The 17,556-nt window shown below is 39.1% G+C and overlaps 4 protein-coding genes across 4 annotated transcripts in view; 1 reads left to right on the top strand and 3 right to left on the bottom strand.

The window, feature by feature from the left end:
* Nucleotides 1–17,556, bottom strand: part of LOC129725212 (nuclear inhibitor of protein phosphatase 1) — a 489,093-nt gene that overhangs the window by 421,043 nt on the left and 50,494 nt on the right. The gene's annotated exons all lie outside the window — the stretch shown is intronic.
* LOC129725213 (cathepsin L) lies at nucleotides 4,150–9,934 on the bottom strand. Its single transcript, XM_055680767.1, has 6 exons — nucleotides 9,775–9,934; nucleotides 9,549–9,669; nucleotides 6,896–7,101; nucleotides 6,605–6,726; nucleotides 4,692–5,128; nucleotides 4,150–4,629 (listed from the first exon to the last, which is right to left on the bottom strand). Exons 2-6 carry the CDS (start codon nucleotides 9,639–9,641, stop codon nucleotides 4,468–4,470), a joined length of 1,020 nt encoding a protein of 339 aa, XP_055536742.1. The 5' UTR covers nucleotides 9,642–9,669; nucleotides 9,775–9,934; the 3' UTR covers nucleotides 4,150–4,467.
* Nucleotides 10,107–10,697, top strand: LOC129725222 (NADH dehydrogenase [ubiquinone] 1 beta subcomplex subunit 4). Its single transcript, XM_055680779.1, has 2 exons — nucleotides 10,107–10,321; nucleotides 10,402–10,697. Exons 1-2 carry the CDS (start codon nucleotides 10,208–10,210, stop codon nucleotides 10,612–10,614), a joined length of 327 nt encoding a protein of 108 aa, XP_055536754.1. The 5' UTR covers nucleotides 10,107–10,207; the 3' UTR covers nucleotides 10,615–10,697.
* On the bottom strand, nucleotides 10,669–12,019 carry LOC129725220 (trafficking protein particle complex subunit 5). Its single transcript, XM_055680777.1, has 4 exons — nucleotides 11,737–12,019; nucleotides 11,552–11,678; nucleotides 11,274–11,456; nucleotides 10,669–10,793 (listed from the first exon to the last, which is right to left on the bottom strand). The coding sequence occupies exons 1-4, from the start codon at nucleotides 11,904–11,906 to the stop codon at nucleotides 10,695–10,697; spliced, it is 579 nt and encodes a 192-aa protein (XP_055536752.1). The 5' UTR covers nucleotides 11,907–12,019; the 3' UTR covers nucleotides 10,669–10,694.

Raw genomic sequence — 17,556 nt, forward strand, 5'->3', positions numbered from 1 at the left:
TCACTCAAGCAGCTTTATTGTTTTTCAGCCGGCCAATCTCCTTCTCCACCTCTAGGAGATCGGGGGCTGGAATCCTGATGTCTTCTACTCGTGCACCAAGATCAGTTGCCGTACCGTCCTCGCGCTCTACTGCATCGCCGTTTAGATGCTCGTCGCAGTGCTGCTTCCACATTTCATTTACCTCACACTCGTCTGTAAGGAGGTTACCGTCCAAGCTCTTGCACATAACGGCTTGCGACACGAAGCCTTTACGGGAGCTGTTCAGCTTCTCGTAGAACTTTTGAGTGTCGTTAGCTTGGTGCAGCTCTTCCATCGCTACCCGATATCGGTGCACTTGCTAGCGCTTCTTCCTTCGGAGGACTGAGTTTTGGCTGTTCCGTGCCTGTCGGTATCGTTCCATGTTCGCTCTCGTACGGTGTTGCAGCATTCTCGCCCGTGCTGCATTCTTCTCTCCGACTCCTCGAGCCGTTTGCATTCGCCGTCAGACCAATCATTTCATTTTCGTTGATATTCGATTCAAATGAAACATTCTACATTCACGGTGGTTAATTCATTTAATTGATGTCTACTGGGTTTATAGTTTATCAAGTAATTCTAACACACAAGAGTTCAATTTTGACTCCAATAAAATCATTCAAATTTATGGTGCTGGAAGTGCTTCAATTAATTTATTTCAACAAGTTTATCTGAACTAGTTGGTTTGCTGATAGCTTCAATGCCAATTAATGTTTAACCCGAATCAGGGCCGGCGTCACATTATTTTCCCGAGTGGGTAGTAAGCAATGGAGGGGGATAATTCCGTGTGGGTAAGTACCCACAGAGACATTTTCCGAGTGGGTACTACTACCCACATGAACCGCCGGCCCTGACCCGAATCAACCCAATGATGCCATATGGCGTCATAGGGTTGATTCGGGTCATTGACAAATTGTACATTTTTCGACTTAAAATGAAATTTATTGACATTTCCATCATTTGGGAGTACTTTTATGAACCTTAATAGATGCCGCTTGAAAGAGAAAATCACATCGAGTTAGTTTAGTTTTGTACGTGGACGCAGCAGGTATCCAAAGTTGAAAAAAGTCAAATATTTACAGGGAATTCTGGGCTTATTCGGGTTAATGTTATGTCATGTCAGATGGTCTCAAGGTACGATGCTGGCCTAACAAGTCAGTCGTCGGAGGACCGAGTTTCGGCTTGGGAGAGAGACTGTTAAGGCCCAAGCACAATGGATATGTTTGCGTTGCGTTGACGTTAATTTGACAGAAAATGTATGGGCTAACTGTCAAACTGCCGCAACGTATCAATTGTGTTTGAACCTTTAGTCTTGGTCTTGAGCAATCCTAGCAATCGAGGAGATCATGTCTTGTATGTTATGTGGTACCATTTTTATCCATGATGTGTAAAGACATGGTGTAACGGTATGTTAAAAGCAGAATCGGCCATATTAGAAAAAAATTGCCAGCAAGTAGGTTTGTTTATAAACAACTAGGGCATAAAAATTATCGCAACACATAATATATCATTTGGAAGCATTTAAATTATAAATATGGCAATGCTACATACCTTGCTACCAATATTCATAATTTAAGAAACAATTTCTAACTTAAAACACCTGAATTCGCGGTTTTCAATTGCCTAGTTAGTAAGGATATATCAACAAACACGCAAAAGTTATTCGCTGTTGCATAGTGATGCCTCGTCTCCAACCCTCCAAAGTAAAACAACGCTTCCTCACCCCGCACCTACTTTTTAGTCAAACCGTTACACCATGTTCTACTCATCATGATTTTTATCATTTGTGCTTTATTCGTACGCATTTGACCATTCGTGAGTCGGAAAATTGTTTTTTAGTTAATTCGGAGTCCGTTGATTGACTTTTATTGTATTTATAAATGCTATAGCATGGAACCAGGAGCGCTTAAGGGCGCTTCGTAGCCGCAAGTATAGTAGAGCAACAAGCAAACGCACGGAGACGATAAGCATGCACAATAAGTTCGAAAAAATAGAGTGATTTTATAGTAGGTAACACGAAGTTTGTAGCATAATAAACACCCGAGCAAAATATTCCTGGATTTGGTGACGAGTATGACGACACTGCATACAGAGAAAAAAGTAAGGGTCCTGTGCTATCGTAATCTCGCAGATTGACGTAAGCGCCATTTTTTCAAATATGGAATTCTTATGCCAATTTGTTCGTTATTCGAAGACCCATCTTTTGGTATCTGGGTCAGAATTCGTGAAACGGATCACCAAAAATCGCGATGTCTAATTTTTTCAAATAAGTATTAAAAATTTCAAGAGTTTCACTCGGGAAGTTGATTTCCCAATTTTTATTAAATTTGAGTAAATTTACAAGTTGTAATTGTCATTTGAAATTTAGGTCAAAATTGTTCTTAAACAGACATAGCTTTAAAAATATTGCATCGAATTTGATGAAATTTTCACAGCAGATGCATCCTAAGTTGTAGTTTACGAAAATAATTTTTTTGGAGAAAAAAATATTTTTTCAATAGTAACTATTTAAAACAATATGTTGAAAATCTATGTTCTGGGGCACTGAAAAATCTGAAAAAAATCACAAGTATTTTTGACGAAATTTCGAAACTGCCCTGAAAATTTCGCGGTGGTGATATTTTTTGATCAAAAGATGAGCCTTCAAAGTTGGTGCCGCAACGCATTTTTAAGCTAGAAATGCTCCTAAACCAAGTTTTCTTCAGTTCTTATACCAAAAAGTGCACCATAATGGCTAAAAGTAATAGCACGGGCGATCTTAACCCGCTGATGCTTTCTGTACGGTTGTCCCCTAACTAAACTCTGCATTAATTTTTTAGTAAAATGTGTAGGTAGGCTTGCGAGTTGTAAGGGGCATAAAATATACTGTCTTCATCATTAAGATCGGTAACGGACTAAGCATATTTTGACTATTTTGCGACTAAAAATCATTTTTATAAAACTAATTTTACAAACCTTACAGAATTTTTGCATATAACTGAAACTGGGATTGTCAATAGTAGTACAGCTCACTCGCTTCTCGCTTGAAAATGCACTTGGCACCAACTTTGAAGGCCCATATCTTTTGATCAAAAAATATCACCACCGCGAAATTTTCATGGCAGTTTCGAAATTTCGTCAAAAATACTTGTGATTTTTTTCAGATTTTTCAGTGCCTCAGAACATAGATTTTCAACATATTGTTTTAAATAGTTACTATTGAAAAAATATTTTTTTCTCCAAAAAAATTATTTTCGTAAACTACTACTTAGGATGCATCTGCTGTGAAAATTTCATCAAATTCGATGCAATATTTTTAAAGCTATGTCTGTTTAAGAACAATTTTGACCTAAATTTCAAATGACAATAACAACTTGCAAATTTAATCAAATTCAAAAAATTGGAAAATCAACTTGCCGAGTGAAACTCTTCAAGTTTTTAATACTTATTTGAAAAAATTAGACATCGCGAATTTTAGTGATCCGTTTCACGAATTCTGACCCATCTTTCTGTTTGTTGTTACTTATTCGTATTTTGCATAAAATCAAGAAAACAAAATGACGTATGCACAATTCCAATACAAAAGTGACGAGTAACCCGTTCGTTTTTGGGCCGTACTGAAAAACTGATCAAATGGATGTATGTCATAAATGTTATATCACGGCAGTGTAGTGGTGTAGGTGCCAAAACACGCTGGTATACTTTTATTAACTCTCGCAACAGCGTGGATTAAAAAGAATTAAAACTGGGAGTAAAAATAAACATTCCTTCATCAGTTAATTTTTTTATATTATCACACCTCATGATGCTAGCACGAGCTCGGGTAAAAGCTAGTTCAACGTGTTCAAATCGAAGTGTACTTTCTGCAATCAAAAGCTGAAGAATGGGTTTTTAGCTGAGTATTTTTCGCTTCTCAGCAATATTACAAGCAATGAACATTATTTTTTTTTATATTGTAAAACTTTTCATTCACAGGGTGATTGAAAATCCGCACTAGCATAAACAGATTTGTTTAAAAAATAATCAGATTTATTCGTTTTTTTTTCTTCAAAATTTTGGATGACTAAAAAGCTAAAAAAATCAAATAAAACTCAAACCTATAACATTATGTGGAAAATTATGGATGTCATCTATTTTATCTTATATATTTTAAAATAAGTATAACCCATTTAAATTTATTTGTAAATATTTATAACATACTTACAGAAATTACAATGAACTTACGCACAGACAATACCTCACAAAATTATTACAGAAATAAAAGCTCAGAAATTTGTTCGTACTGTCTCTTCTAATTATATTTTTATGTAATAGCCTTAATAGGCTTGAAAGTATTTGGCACGAGGTTCACCGTAAAACAACATGTAAAACACTTTAATCAGCTGAGTAAAATTATCTATTGCTAAACTGAAAGTTAAAATAGAGTTCGCTCGCTCAAACGTACATTTTAATCACGCATTATTCATAATGCAGTTAGACCAATGGGTAACTTGCCACAGTAGCAATTCCACAATGGTTATCACGGTTACGGGCCATCTTCACATAGCCCTTATCACCCCAGGTGGTTCCCCAAGAGTTTTTCACTAGCCAATAATCTTCGCCATCATCGCTAGTGCCGTACCCAACAGCCAAGACCTATTAGGAATATATTATAATGACTATCATTGACGTTTAAAAAAGTTGTTCGCGTTACTTACACCGTGATCTAAGTTCTGTGAGTCGCACTGTGGCTCGTAGTACACACCTTCCGAGTAGAACTGGAACGATTCGTGGGAAGCATCGATAGCAACAGATACCGGTCCTACCGTCGCCAAAGCCTTCTGTAGTGCTTCTTCATCACCCTGAGGAACATCAACGAATCCCTTGTCAGTAGCTCCGACGGCCTTCGGGTTATAATGGCAAGTGTCGTCGATAGCCTCATAGGGATAGGCCTTCTCCGTATCGATACCATTGTTATCCTTAATATATTGGAATGCGAAATCCATCATTCCACCATTGCAGCCGTTGTTGCCATATTTACCAGAGCAATCGACCAGATTCTGCTCTGAGAGCGAAACCAGTTTTCCGGTTTTGCGGAAATGTTGACCCTCGAGAGCACCGGTTGCCGAGAAGGACCAGCACGATCCACAGTGACCTGCAATTACAAATTAATTGACGTGAACAGTGATTTCACTTTAAAAAATCTTTTGTTTATTACGGCGATCGCACAACCTGTCAAAACAAACCGATATCGCGTTGCGCGAAGTTTAAGAGTATCAATAGCACCGGTTAGGTAAAATTCATCGACAAATTTTATTGACCTTCATTGACTCTTGTAAAAAAAATGTGAAAAAAAATTAAAAGGGATTCGTCTATACTCACTCAAAATAATTTTCACGTTATGATTACCGGAAAAGTTATGTGAATATTTTCCACTGTCATTTTCACGTAGATTTTACGTGATTGTCATTTGAGTTCATCATGATCTAGTGATATGATTTATCCTGTGAATATTGTTCAGTAGACATATGCGTTTCATGTGATTTTCATGTAGAATTTAACTACCGGTAAAGTGAAAAGCATTTGATTAACGAATAGCTACTACGTTTTATGAAACGTATAAATTTCGATTGTGGTTTCCCAAATTCTTAAGAGAGAAATTAGATTTCAGAATTTTTTTAAATATGTTGCTAGATAAATCGCACGGGGATGCCAAATTTCCAATTCGAAAATGGGTTGAACGACATAAAAACTGGCAAATATTAAGACATTCATCGTCGATAATTACTGTTAGCTGCTATGTTCAGGTAACTCCTGAATCTTTGAACTGAACCTGTGCAAAATCTGTAAGCTAAAGATTCCATGTCGAATTATGGTTTTTCTAAATCTCACTCATTGGCAAGCCATCGGTGAAATCAATTTTATGTTCAGAGACCGAATTACACAACAGCTTCGCCATTTTGATTCTTGTATATTTTCGCACGGAGAGTTCATTCTGTTTGACGTTGCCAAGTTCACGTAGATACTACGTAATAAAACATAGTATGCATGTGATTTTCACGTAGATGTTATGTTTGTTACATAAATCATGAAAACTGACAGAAAATGAATAAGTACAGGAAATTTCACGTAACAATAACGTGAAAAATATTTTGAGATAGTTGAAAAAAAAAAACGAAATTGTAAACTCCGTGATCTGATCGAAAGAAAAACAAAACAAAATAGACCATATGAGTAAAAGCGTTTGCTTTACTCATCCTGTGCAAAAATCTTACGGCCTACGGTCATAACATTCATTGAAGTTCTAGTGTTTGAGAACTAGAAATAAAATTTTTGTAGCACACATTTTCAAAAACTCTGAAAAATTGATCAATCAATGAGAATTTTCATAACGCTATTTTATAAAACGGAGAATAAAATACTCAGATTGCTGGGTGTTAACATTTTTTGTTTTGTTTTTGAAAGGTTACATTTCGAAACCATGCACGCTAAATGTTTGAACGCTGTTGACGAAATTCAAAATTTTCAAACATCTTTTTGGATAAGGATTAAATATCTTTTTGGATAAGGATTTACGAAAACGTAATATGAACAGGAAAAAGCCTGAATACTTCGTCCCGATCGCCATTACCTTGGTCTTTCACTGGAGTAACCGCGCCTTTCTTTCTCCAGTCGACGGTCGTTGGCATTTCAACGTTGGCTGGTTCGATGAATGTGACAGGCTCCTCGATTCTAACTCCCTTCAGCATTGGTCTTTGTGCATGGAAAGAAAGAAAGAACCAAAAGATACGTTATGTGACACACCTCCATTTAGAGTAATTTTTCCGGACAGTCCATACATGTGCAAACGGTAATAGGATAATGCTCGTGTGATTCATGACCGGTGCGAAAAAATAGACTGCGAAATATGAAATAAACTTACTTAGAACTGGTGCGGTTGAAGCCGTTCAGAGTTTGAACAAATTCCTCGTGCAACAAATCGGCATATTTGTTAATCTTTAGACGATATTTTTCATTGCCCAGATCGTACCGCTGGTTGTGCTTAGCAATTTTATGCTTATTTTGTACGTAGATTTTCATTCGCAACCGTTCCTCGGTTTCACTATCATATTTTTTGCGGTGTTGAAGCTGGAAAAAAATCAAGTATAAAGTTGTATAACCGATTTATTTATTTATTTATTTCCGTCAATCATAGTAGACTACATCTTAAAAACTATTGCTAACATCACAAATATAGTTACGTAATTCTAGTGTTCAATATTTTTCTAAGAGCATTTCGTGACATCGTTAAATCAATAACTTCACAATATTTATTGAAAAGACTCATCATACATAACATAACGCATAGGTTTATGGATAATGGATGTAACATAATCATAAACTATTTTTGAGGATTACTGAAACGTTACGTTGAACGATATTCCAACATATTTTTCGAATTTCTATTATTCTAGCCATTGAACAGCTGAGGAAATTGGCTATTCACTTTACATATGATTACGCGGATGACACACTTTCTAAAGCATTGATAAGACTTTCATTAGTTCGGCTAATATAATAATCTCACCATACTCTAGTCGCGTGTGTTTAAACAGGGTTGTTTGCTGACATTTGCATTGAGGTCAAAAGCGAAGTAAATTTTGTTGTATTTGGACAAAAACATGCGCAATAGCACAAAATAAAACATCAGTAAGGAAATTATGGTGATCAGGATCACACATGCTTTTCGTTATTTACGTTCTTTCCGCGAGATACTCAATATGCCATTAAACTGGGCGGTATGCAGTGCAGAATGACGCAACCGACTCAGATTACTCGTTATCAACCAGTGAACCCTTTGTGAACGCCTATTGGTACGACCCATATTTACTTCGAAACGCATCAGTCGACCGTTTCTTGACCGTTCGAATCCAGAATACGCCGAACAACAAGCGCATTTTTTGCGCTTAAGTCTGACTCACGTTTGCTGCACGTCAACGGTCCCTCCTATCTGTAAAATGTTTTCGGTTGGCGAAGTTGCAATATCAGTTAAACAGAAAGGGGAGTAGTAATAATTTCTTTCCTGTTGATTTCGGAGCAACGCGTATATTCGAAAACGATCTGATGGTCAACATTGGTTCGGAAATCTGATGGTCAACATTGGTTCGGAAATATGCTGGCGTTGGCCATACAGGAATGATGTTAGTAAATAATTAAACCTATTGATGTGAATGCGGGTAAACATTGGCAAAATGGGGGAAATAAATATTTACTTTTATAATTCGAACCAAAAGAATTTTAATCTTATTCTTATGATAAAATAAGAGATCTAATTATTCACAAATGAATCAGAAACTGGTTATTCATGTTTATAGTGCGATACAAATTAGTGTACAAACAATGAAGTACTTTCCTGTTGAAAACGATGTTTCTATTTCAGGTTATGGAAAAGACTAACTGGGAGACTTTTTTGGGAGAAATAAATCACACACACGTCAACGTGAGTCAATGTTGCAATTATCCAAAAAAAAAAATTTACTTTACAATTATCATTTCTGACGGATTTTTTTTTTTTGTATGTGAGAACATGCTTAAACTCATACTGTTTGCTTTACCCTAAGAAAACGAGTCTTTTAAAATAATCAAAGTTCAACAATTTTCATTTTCAATTCTCGGAAGGTTCGCAGCTGTGTCTATAATAGACAATGCATTGGATGAGTCATGAAAAGAATTTCTGGGTAAGAGTAGAATTCTCACTGTGTTCAATGTCAGAGTATTTGATAATGTTGTTCAAATTTGCAAAGCCGAGTATATACAGGATATACAGGTAACATAAAACAAAAAAAAAAACAAACCAATTTAACTTACACAGCTAAACAAATCTTGGATTACAATAAGCTCGCAGCAGAGTTGCCTTTTCGCAATCTTTGTTTGGACAGTAGAAATCTATGCAAATCTGCATTTTTCCAAGAAAAAAATTGTGTTATGGTGTTTTTTTTTTTGAAAAAACTATCACTTTACAGTAAAATAATAACAATGGCAACTCTGGCTCCCAGGTAAAACCTGCAGTTCGGTATCTCCATTTTCTCTTTGTTATTATCAACTGTGCCTAACTTTCACACTTCGAACACACAAATGAAGGTAACATTTTTCTGTTAGTCGCTTGCCAAACCTTATAGGTAATAAGCAAAAATGGCAACAGCAAATAAATATACACAAAGAGGTAACATGTATGTATAATAGAAATTTAAAATCAGTTAGCACATCATGTTGTAAACATTACGTTTTCTCTTGAGGAAATAAAAACGTGATGCGAGATGTATTATATTTTCCACACAATACATCCATATTCTTTACAACCCGTGTGGATCACATTACTGCCGCTTTACATTATAGGAAACCTTTCCGGTGTAAAATGGACAAAATGTTTATTTCTATAGTCAGACGCGACAAAAAAAAACAAACACCAACACGCAGACGAATGACCCAGCATAGAGCAAACTGCGTCATTGAACTTGAATCAGCTCATTAGTTTCCGCAGAATCAAAATTATACGGTACTTTATATAATTAACAAGAAAAAGTAAATCAAAATACCTTAAATGCTTGCCATTCTTCTTTGACTAATTCGAAAATGGACACTGCGTTTGCTGCCGCTACAAAGGCCACCAAAAGAATAAGAATCTTCATTTTATCGTATGTTTTCACTAACGTCTATCTATGAGAAAGAGAACAAAGGAAATGCAATTCACAAAATTGGTAATTTTTCAATGACTAATAGCAATCATTTTTACATAGCATTTATTATGATACAGTAACTTACTTTATCAGTATCCGACCGTAAAATGTCCTTTAATTGTTCTAGTTTACTGAAACTGTTACACTAAACACAACAAAATAGCAAACACAATACTACTCACTTGAGCGTTAAGCGACGAATGAATTTGCTGATGCAATCTCCGAGCGCTTAAATGCGATTTGCTCTCACGTTTCAGGAAAAGACGCTATATTCTCTTTGTTTATATTGAAACATTTCCAATTAAATGTCTCTTTTGGTCTCACGTCTGGGCAACGGCGGGTAATTTCAATCCTGACCAACAGATGGTAAAAAACGTTTCTGTTTAGAAGCTCAACTCTCCCGGTCACCATGCGCTGAATTTGACAGCTAACAGCTGAGTTGCATTGACGTTCCACAGATTTCACTAGCCACTTCTATTGAAACGAACAGATTTTCTGCGGAATTAAAGCGAACGGATATGGCGTCTACGGAACAAATCCAACAAGAAAAGGCAGCTCGACGAGCCGCACTTCGGAACGAGTACTGGCGAACAATGACCAATCCGCACACTCGTGGGGAGAGCGTAGGAGTGGTAAGTTATGATTCTGGCAGCTGGTTATGTCACCATTAGGTCGTAGTTCGACAGCAGATCGTAATTTTTGTTATTTGCAGTTCGATACTGGAATAGCGCGTTATCAGGCTATGCAGGTAAACCATTTCGAACACTTCAGACCGACTGGTCGTACATTCCGCATTGGAATGATATCAGTGGTGATCCCGATTGTGGGCTATGCTTGGATGCTGAAAACAGAACGTGACGGTCGTGAGAAAAAATATCGCACCGGCCAAGTTGCCTATAAGGATCGCAATTTCAAGTTCATCTAAACGGTTGATCTAGAGTTCAATGATTGAAATCACCGATTTTTAGAAAAACAATGATTGATACTGAAGATAGCTTTAAAATTTTATTTTTCTTCTAATTGTTTATCTCGACTGATGACGTGATCCTCGAATTTTACCATATAAGTGGTTCCTTTATGCCAGTGGGCTGACACTTGACATGTCTGAAATTATAGATTGAAAAGATGATGACGTTTTTAGATATGTAATATAATATTATAGTTATGTCAAAAAATTTAGCTAGTTTAGATAGAATTAGATGCTCATTCATTTGTTGATATACTTATGAGAGGGATTATCTAATTTACAATCTAGTATTAGGTATTCTGGTTGTTTCATAGTAAATCTCGATCGATGATTGGCGCCACCATTCTTCGTATCACATTCGTAGGAAAGTATCGGAGATTTGCGCTCCGTTCTCATTAGAAATAATTATAACGTTCAAACGCCCCTTTATTTGCCTCTACAGAAAATGAGATGAGCATTTTTCAAATAATTCGGTTTGATGACCGGGAGACACACGACTGCGAAGTTAAATGGGGGGCCGAACTGATTGAGGTTTCAAATATGCGATAAGGGCAGATGTTCAGCATCTCAAATCATCAACGAAAAAAAAAAACTAAGAATCAGTAAATTCGACTTACAAAGCCACAGTTTGTCAACACAGCCTGTATAATACCGGCCACAAACACAGCGCAATTGAGTGATCCTTTGTCTTTTGGTACACTAATGAATTTGTTAACCAAAGGTTCCTTCTCGATTATGTAGTACGTGCACTCGTCATCAGTAGCATGTTCCAGCTTATCTGCCTCTTTACCAAAAAGGGTCTGGAAAAGACAGATTGAAAATACAGTCGTACATCAACTCGGTAATTTTAGTAAGCGCATTTTAAAGTGTTTCAAAATATTAAAACCTTAGTTACCTTCCAAAGAGTGGTTTTAATGAACAACAGCATGTTAATCAGCTTTGTTTCGCGTTTTGAATTGCGTTCTCTCAAAAAATAAAGATCGATTATCCGGCATCCGACATCTTTTCCCAAATCATGAAGTCTGAAAATAAGAAGTCTAATTGCAAGATCTGGTTTTTTCGCTGAGACTGAGATCCTACTTGTTCTGTAAATCGGGTATCGTGTTTACACGGCTTTGTGAATACTGAACCACTTCCGAAAAAAGTAATGCGTAGCAGCTGAGTGAAACTTCTCCTTTTCCACGGCTTAATGGCTTATCCAAGATGCTAAGCTTTGGGCGATTTGAAAGATTAAGATTGATTTTTTCCATTTTCAACCATCAATTTGAATTTGGTGTTTACTTTGTGTGCATTTGATCACTATTCTGTTTATCAAAATATTACGGGTACAAGTCGTACAATGCTATTTGTTGATAAAAGGTTTTCAAATGTCAAACCGATTCAAAAGTAAACATTCCAATTTTTGCTCTTATCTCAGTCAGTTCTAAGCGAATGAGAGCGCTATCTGCAAATAGGATGTGAAAGCAACCAGCACATCACGTCACGTTAAGATGGCGTAGTTATACATACAACCAGGGTTTCAAGAACCGGAGTACTACCTGATTCGTTTAAGTTTTATAATATGACAGAACAATAGGCCGTATTGATAGCAGAGTAAAAGTCGACTGATCAGGTTGAAGGACAAACGTAGAGTGAAGTTTTTATTTAATGTAACTTGGTTCATGGCATACTTTCATAGCGCAACGCTTACTTCTATCATCCCCCCTTAAGTGGGAAGCTATAATATGCCAAGTTTCTTCCTATCTTTGTTTTGCTTTGGACCAGGTATAGATTTGGTAAGAATGTCCGCCGCTTGAAGATCGGATGGAACGTGTTCAAGTTTAATTAATTTCCGTTCAACTTGCTCACGGATGTAGTGATGCCTGATGTCAATATGCTTGCTTCGTGCCGAATAGCCAACTTCACGCTCCGCCAGGTTGATAGCGCTTTTGTTGTCACATTTGAGCATCAGTGCTTGATTCGTTCCGTGTAGCTCAAACAAGAATCCTTTCCACCACATAGCCTCTTGGGTTGCTGTTGATAAGGCCATGTACTCCGCTTCGGTGGTTGAAAGTGCAACAGTAGATTGCCTTTTTGAGTTCCAGCTCACTGCTCCACCGTTCTGCAAGAAAACGTAACCACTGACGGACCGGCGAGTGTCTGGATCATTCCCCCAATCTGCATCACTGTAGCCGTAAAAATCCGTATCTTCATTTCGTCTGTATGTGAGTTTCTCGTGCTTCGTACCTTTCAGCTATTGAAGAATTCTCTTGGCCGCAGTCCAATGAGCAAATCCAGGGTTGCTACAGAAGCTGCTAACAATACTGACCGCATGACTGATGTCCGGTCTGGTACACTGCGCGACGAATTGAAGTCCTCCAACTAGCTCTCTGTACGGAATATTTTTCATTTTCTCCGCCTCTTCATTCGTAGGACACATTTCCTTGGTAAGACGCTGGTTCATATCCAGAGGAGTCGGAGCAGCATTACAATTAATCAAATTAAATTTTGCTAGTAATTCGTTAATATACTGTTCTTGGTCAATCATCACTGCATCGTTAGATCTGGTCACTCTCAGTCCAAGCACCTGCTTGATTGGTCCCAGGTCCTTCATCTTGAAGTCTGCACATAACTGCTGCTTGATTCGGGTCACCAGCTGCTTATCGTCCGAAAGAATCAGGAAATCGTCGACGTAAATTGCAACGATGATTAGTTTCCCTTCGACAACTTGATGGTAGACGCAAGTGTCATATTTCGATCGCTTGAAGCCTATTCGTTTAAGCCGTGCATTCAGCTTTTGGCTCCATACTCTGCTAGCCTGTTTTAGGCCGTACAGAGCTTTCTGCAGCCTGCACACCTTCGTTGATGCTACATCGTCACGGAATCCTTCTGGCTGTTCCATAAATATTTCTTCTTCCCCCAGATCGCCCTGCAGAAACGCAGTAACAGCGTCCATCTGGTGCACAACAAGGTTCAGCTTCGCCGCCAACGCCAGAAGATAACGCACAGTTGCGTATCGCACAACAGGAGAATAGGTTTCTTGAAAATCCACACCTTTTATTTGCGAAAAGCCTTTGATTACGAGCCGTGCCTTATACCGATCGGTAGAACCGTCCGTGTTTGTCTTTACCTTGAAGACCCATTTATTTTTCAATGCCTTTCGTCCAGGAGGTAGGTCGACAAAATGCCACGTCTTATTGTCGGTTAGCGCACGAAACTCGTCCTTCATTGCTTCGATCCACTTATTGCGATCAGGTCTCTCCAATGCTTCTTGGACAGTCTCCGGTGGCTCGTTTTGACCCTGTGAAAAATACGCCTGCGGCAGGTTGCTATCTATTACAGATGCTGTTTCAAACTTGCCTGTGACTGAGCGCCCCCAGTCACTGTGCTCAGAATTCTGTTGTAGTTCAACGTCTTCTTGTTTAATTTGTGACGGGAGCGCAATATTTACTGTGACACGCTGGCCTTGTCCCGTCTGGTTGCCTGGATTATACGAAGAGACAAGTTTCTGAGGAAGGATACTGTATGTGACCAAATAATCAGAATACTTGCCTGGGGGATGGCGCTCTCTCTCGCTGCGCCTCGTTGTAGGATGTACATTTGTCCGAGCTGGGTGCGGAGAGAGCGTAGACGGTTGTGGTGTCTCCAAATCGTGTTTAGGATGTCCAACAAAATGCGGTTCCGCCTCTTTCTCTCGAGTCTCATTTCCTTGAACCGGTTGAGCTTCATCGTCAAGATCCTGACCGTCGTTGTAGTATGTTTCATTTTCTTCTACTAGACACTGTCATTGATCAAATTCTGTATATCATTGGTTTTCGAACGTTCTTGGTTGTCTTCGGCTAGTACGATGACGTCTCTAGTGATGAAAACTTCTTGTTTCGCTGCATTAAATACTCTATATCCTTTGGAGCATTCCGCGTACCCAACCAAAACACATGGAACGGATTTTGCGTCCCACTTCTTCCTTTTAGCCTTGGGAACATACGCCATCACCTTGGATCCAAACACTCGAAGATGGGATAGGTTCGGCTTCTTTCCGTAAAACATCTCCAAGGATGTTGCAGGTTTTCCCTTGGTTGGTGTTCGATTAATTAGATACACCGCTGTGGATGCCGCTTCCGCCCAAAAACGTTTATCAAGTCCTGCTTCATATAACAAACATCGCGCCTTCTCTTCAATTGTACGATTCATTCTTTCCGAGGTCCCATTTTGCTGTGGATTGTACGGTACTGTCCTTTCGTGCCGTATTCCACTCTTCTTCAGGAAAGATTGAAACTTCTCGGAAACGTACTCCGTTCCGTTGTCAGTTCTCAGGCACTTGATTCTTTTTCCTGTTTGATTTTCCACGTAGGCCTTGAATTCTTCGAACACGCTGAATACATTCGCCTTAGACTTTAAGAAATACGCAAACGTCATATTTGTCGCGTCATCGATAAAAGTGATCCAATATCTGCTGCCACCCAACGACGTCTTTTCCATTGGCCCGCACAGGTCCGAATGAATCAATTCTAGAACTTCTGCAGCTCGTACTCCGCTCGGTCTGAACGGAAGTTTTCGATGTTTGCCTTCTGCACATGGAACACAATTTGGCATAGAGGATCCACGAACTTCAATACCGGTCGCCATCGTAGTCAATCGCTTGATGCTGTCGATATGGAGATGCCCCAATCGCCGATGCCATAATTGGATGTCACTACATGACTTCGCAACACATGCCACGTTCCGTGAGCTGAGGTCCAATTTGTACAGTCCATCCTTCACTCGTCCTGTGACAATTATGTCCCCCGTGAAACTGTTCACCACCTGACACGATTTGTCAGTGAATGTGACTTGGTATCCTCTTCTGCATATTTCGCTCACAGACAAGAGGTTGATCGCGAGGTCTGGAACACATAGTACGTTGGCAATATTAAGATCAGTGAACGTACCTTTCACATCAGCGACAAGTTTCATGCTGCCAACAGCTTCCACTGGAATTTCCATAGCATTGGCCACATATATCGATTCGAATGTCGTCTTAGACTCTTCTAGAGCTTCTCTTGATCGACACATATGCCGTCCTGCTCCCGAATCCAGAATCCATTCTTCTGATTGATGTACTGGTTTGTGCCATGCCAGCAATGCCGCCTGTTTATGCCGACCAGAAACTCCAACCGCCTTTGTCTTTTGTTGACAATCCGATGCGTAATGTCCAGGTTTATCACACTTGAAACACCGGATGTTTGATTTGTCCTTTTTGGTTGATTGCTTCTTCTTGCTACGTGTTAGCAGCGCTCCAGCGGAACTGCCGGATCCCGCCCCTCGTTCAAACGTCACGTCCTGTAGTATTTTTGATTTGACTATATCGGCCGTTAAATTAACTCCGGACGCATCTAGACCCATAATCATGGGTTCATAACGACGTGGCAAGCCCATCATCAAAATTAGCGAAAGCCACTCATCATCTAACTTAAAACCGATTTCATCAAGCTTGTGGCTGGTGGACATTATCTCGTCCACATACTCCTCCACTGATGAGCAATCTTCAAGCTCCAAACGAGTCAACTTTCGTAAAAGTTCAATTTTATGATACCTGCCGCATTCCTGGAACGCCGTCTTCAAGCTCTTCCAGGCTTCAATCGCCGTTTTTGCCTTCTGTACCAAACTGTAATTGTATGGCTCGATACTGAGGCAAATCGTTGCCAGGGCTCGCTCTGAAAGATCCGCATTTACTTCGGTGTCTTCCGGAGGATTTACAGCACGCCATGTGCCTTCACGAATCATCACCATTCGCATAGCAAATGCCCATGATTCATAGTTTTCGCGGCCTTTTAACTTATCCATCGGTAACATGGACAAACTACCGCCTGGAAGCCTCGAAACGGTACTTGTATGCCCGCTTCCGGGTTGATGTCCACCACCTGATTGAGTTCCGCCGCCGTTTCCACTGTCGCTTACAGCTCGATTTCCACTTCCGTTTATTGTTCCAATCTCAGCGTTTCCGTTTCCTGCTGAACTCCTTTCTCCGTTAAATCCTTGGGAATATCTGGTCTGGTTATCGTTTCCACCTTCGGAACGCCTACCGTTTCCGTCTTCGGAACGCCTGAATTGATTCCGGAACATTACTTCTTCCAAGTTCGAAAATATCTTGAAGTGAAAATTTTCTTCTATCTTGTTGATCAGCCGTTACTATGGATGTCTTTACTTCTGGGCCTATAACCTGATAGCAGAGTAAAAGTCGATTGATCAGGTTGAAGGACAAACGTAGAGTGAAGTTTTTATTTAATGTAACTTGGTTCATGGCATACTTTCATAGCGCAACGCTTACTTCTATCACGTATGAATAAAAGAAGTTACTCTGCTTCTCCCGTAAGATTTGCACGGGATGAGTAAAGCAAACGCTTTTATTCATACGGCCTAATATAACAGCTGCTTTTGCAACAATAACGAGACACATTTTCGCCGCATAATTAGATGCTAGACTTACTGTACGGCATACGACACAAGGACATCCTAACACAATAATCACTCTTAAAACAAATGCTGCTTAAAATCGTCCGTGAAATATTGCGTTCATGATAGATAGATCTTTGTGCAGACGGTAGAAAATAGGAAATATGTACCAAAGACAAACAGACGTACCACTCGATGACAATTTCATCGACCAGAACGATTATTTTGAAATTTCGGTTAGTGGGCAATAATGCCGCTAGTGTCGCTATAAGCAAGCGTGCACAATCATTATCAAAGATAAAAACCGTCAGTGATGCCGCTAGTGTTAATTTAAGCAAGCGTGCACACCCAAACAAAGACAAAGACAAAAACCGTTTTACGAAAATAAGTTAGTGGGCAATAAGCTCACATGGTGGCGCACGAGTGTAACGTTTCGAACAAGGACGAAGAATTTTCAGGATTTTTCTTCGAAGAGGCACGTCTGTTTGT

Source organism: Wyeomyia smithii, chromosome 2 (genome assembly GCF_029784165.1).
Source record: "Wyeomyia smithii strain HCP4-BCI-WySm-NY-G18 chromosome 2, ASM2978416v1, whole genome shotgun sequence".
In the NCBI taxonomy this organism is placed as follows: domain Eukaryota; kingdom Metazoa; phylum Arthropoda; class Insecta; order Diptera; family Culicidae; genus Wyeomyia; species Wyeomyia smithii.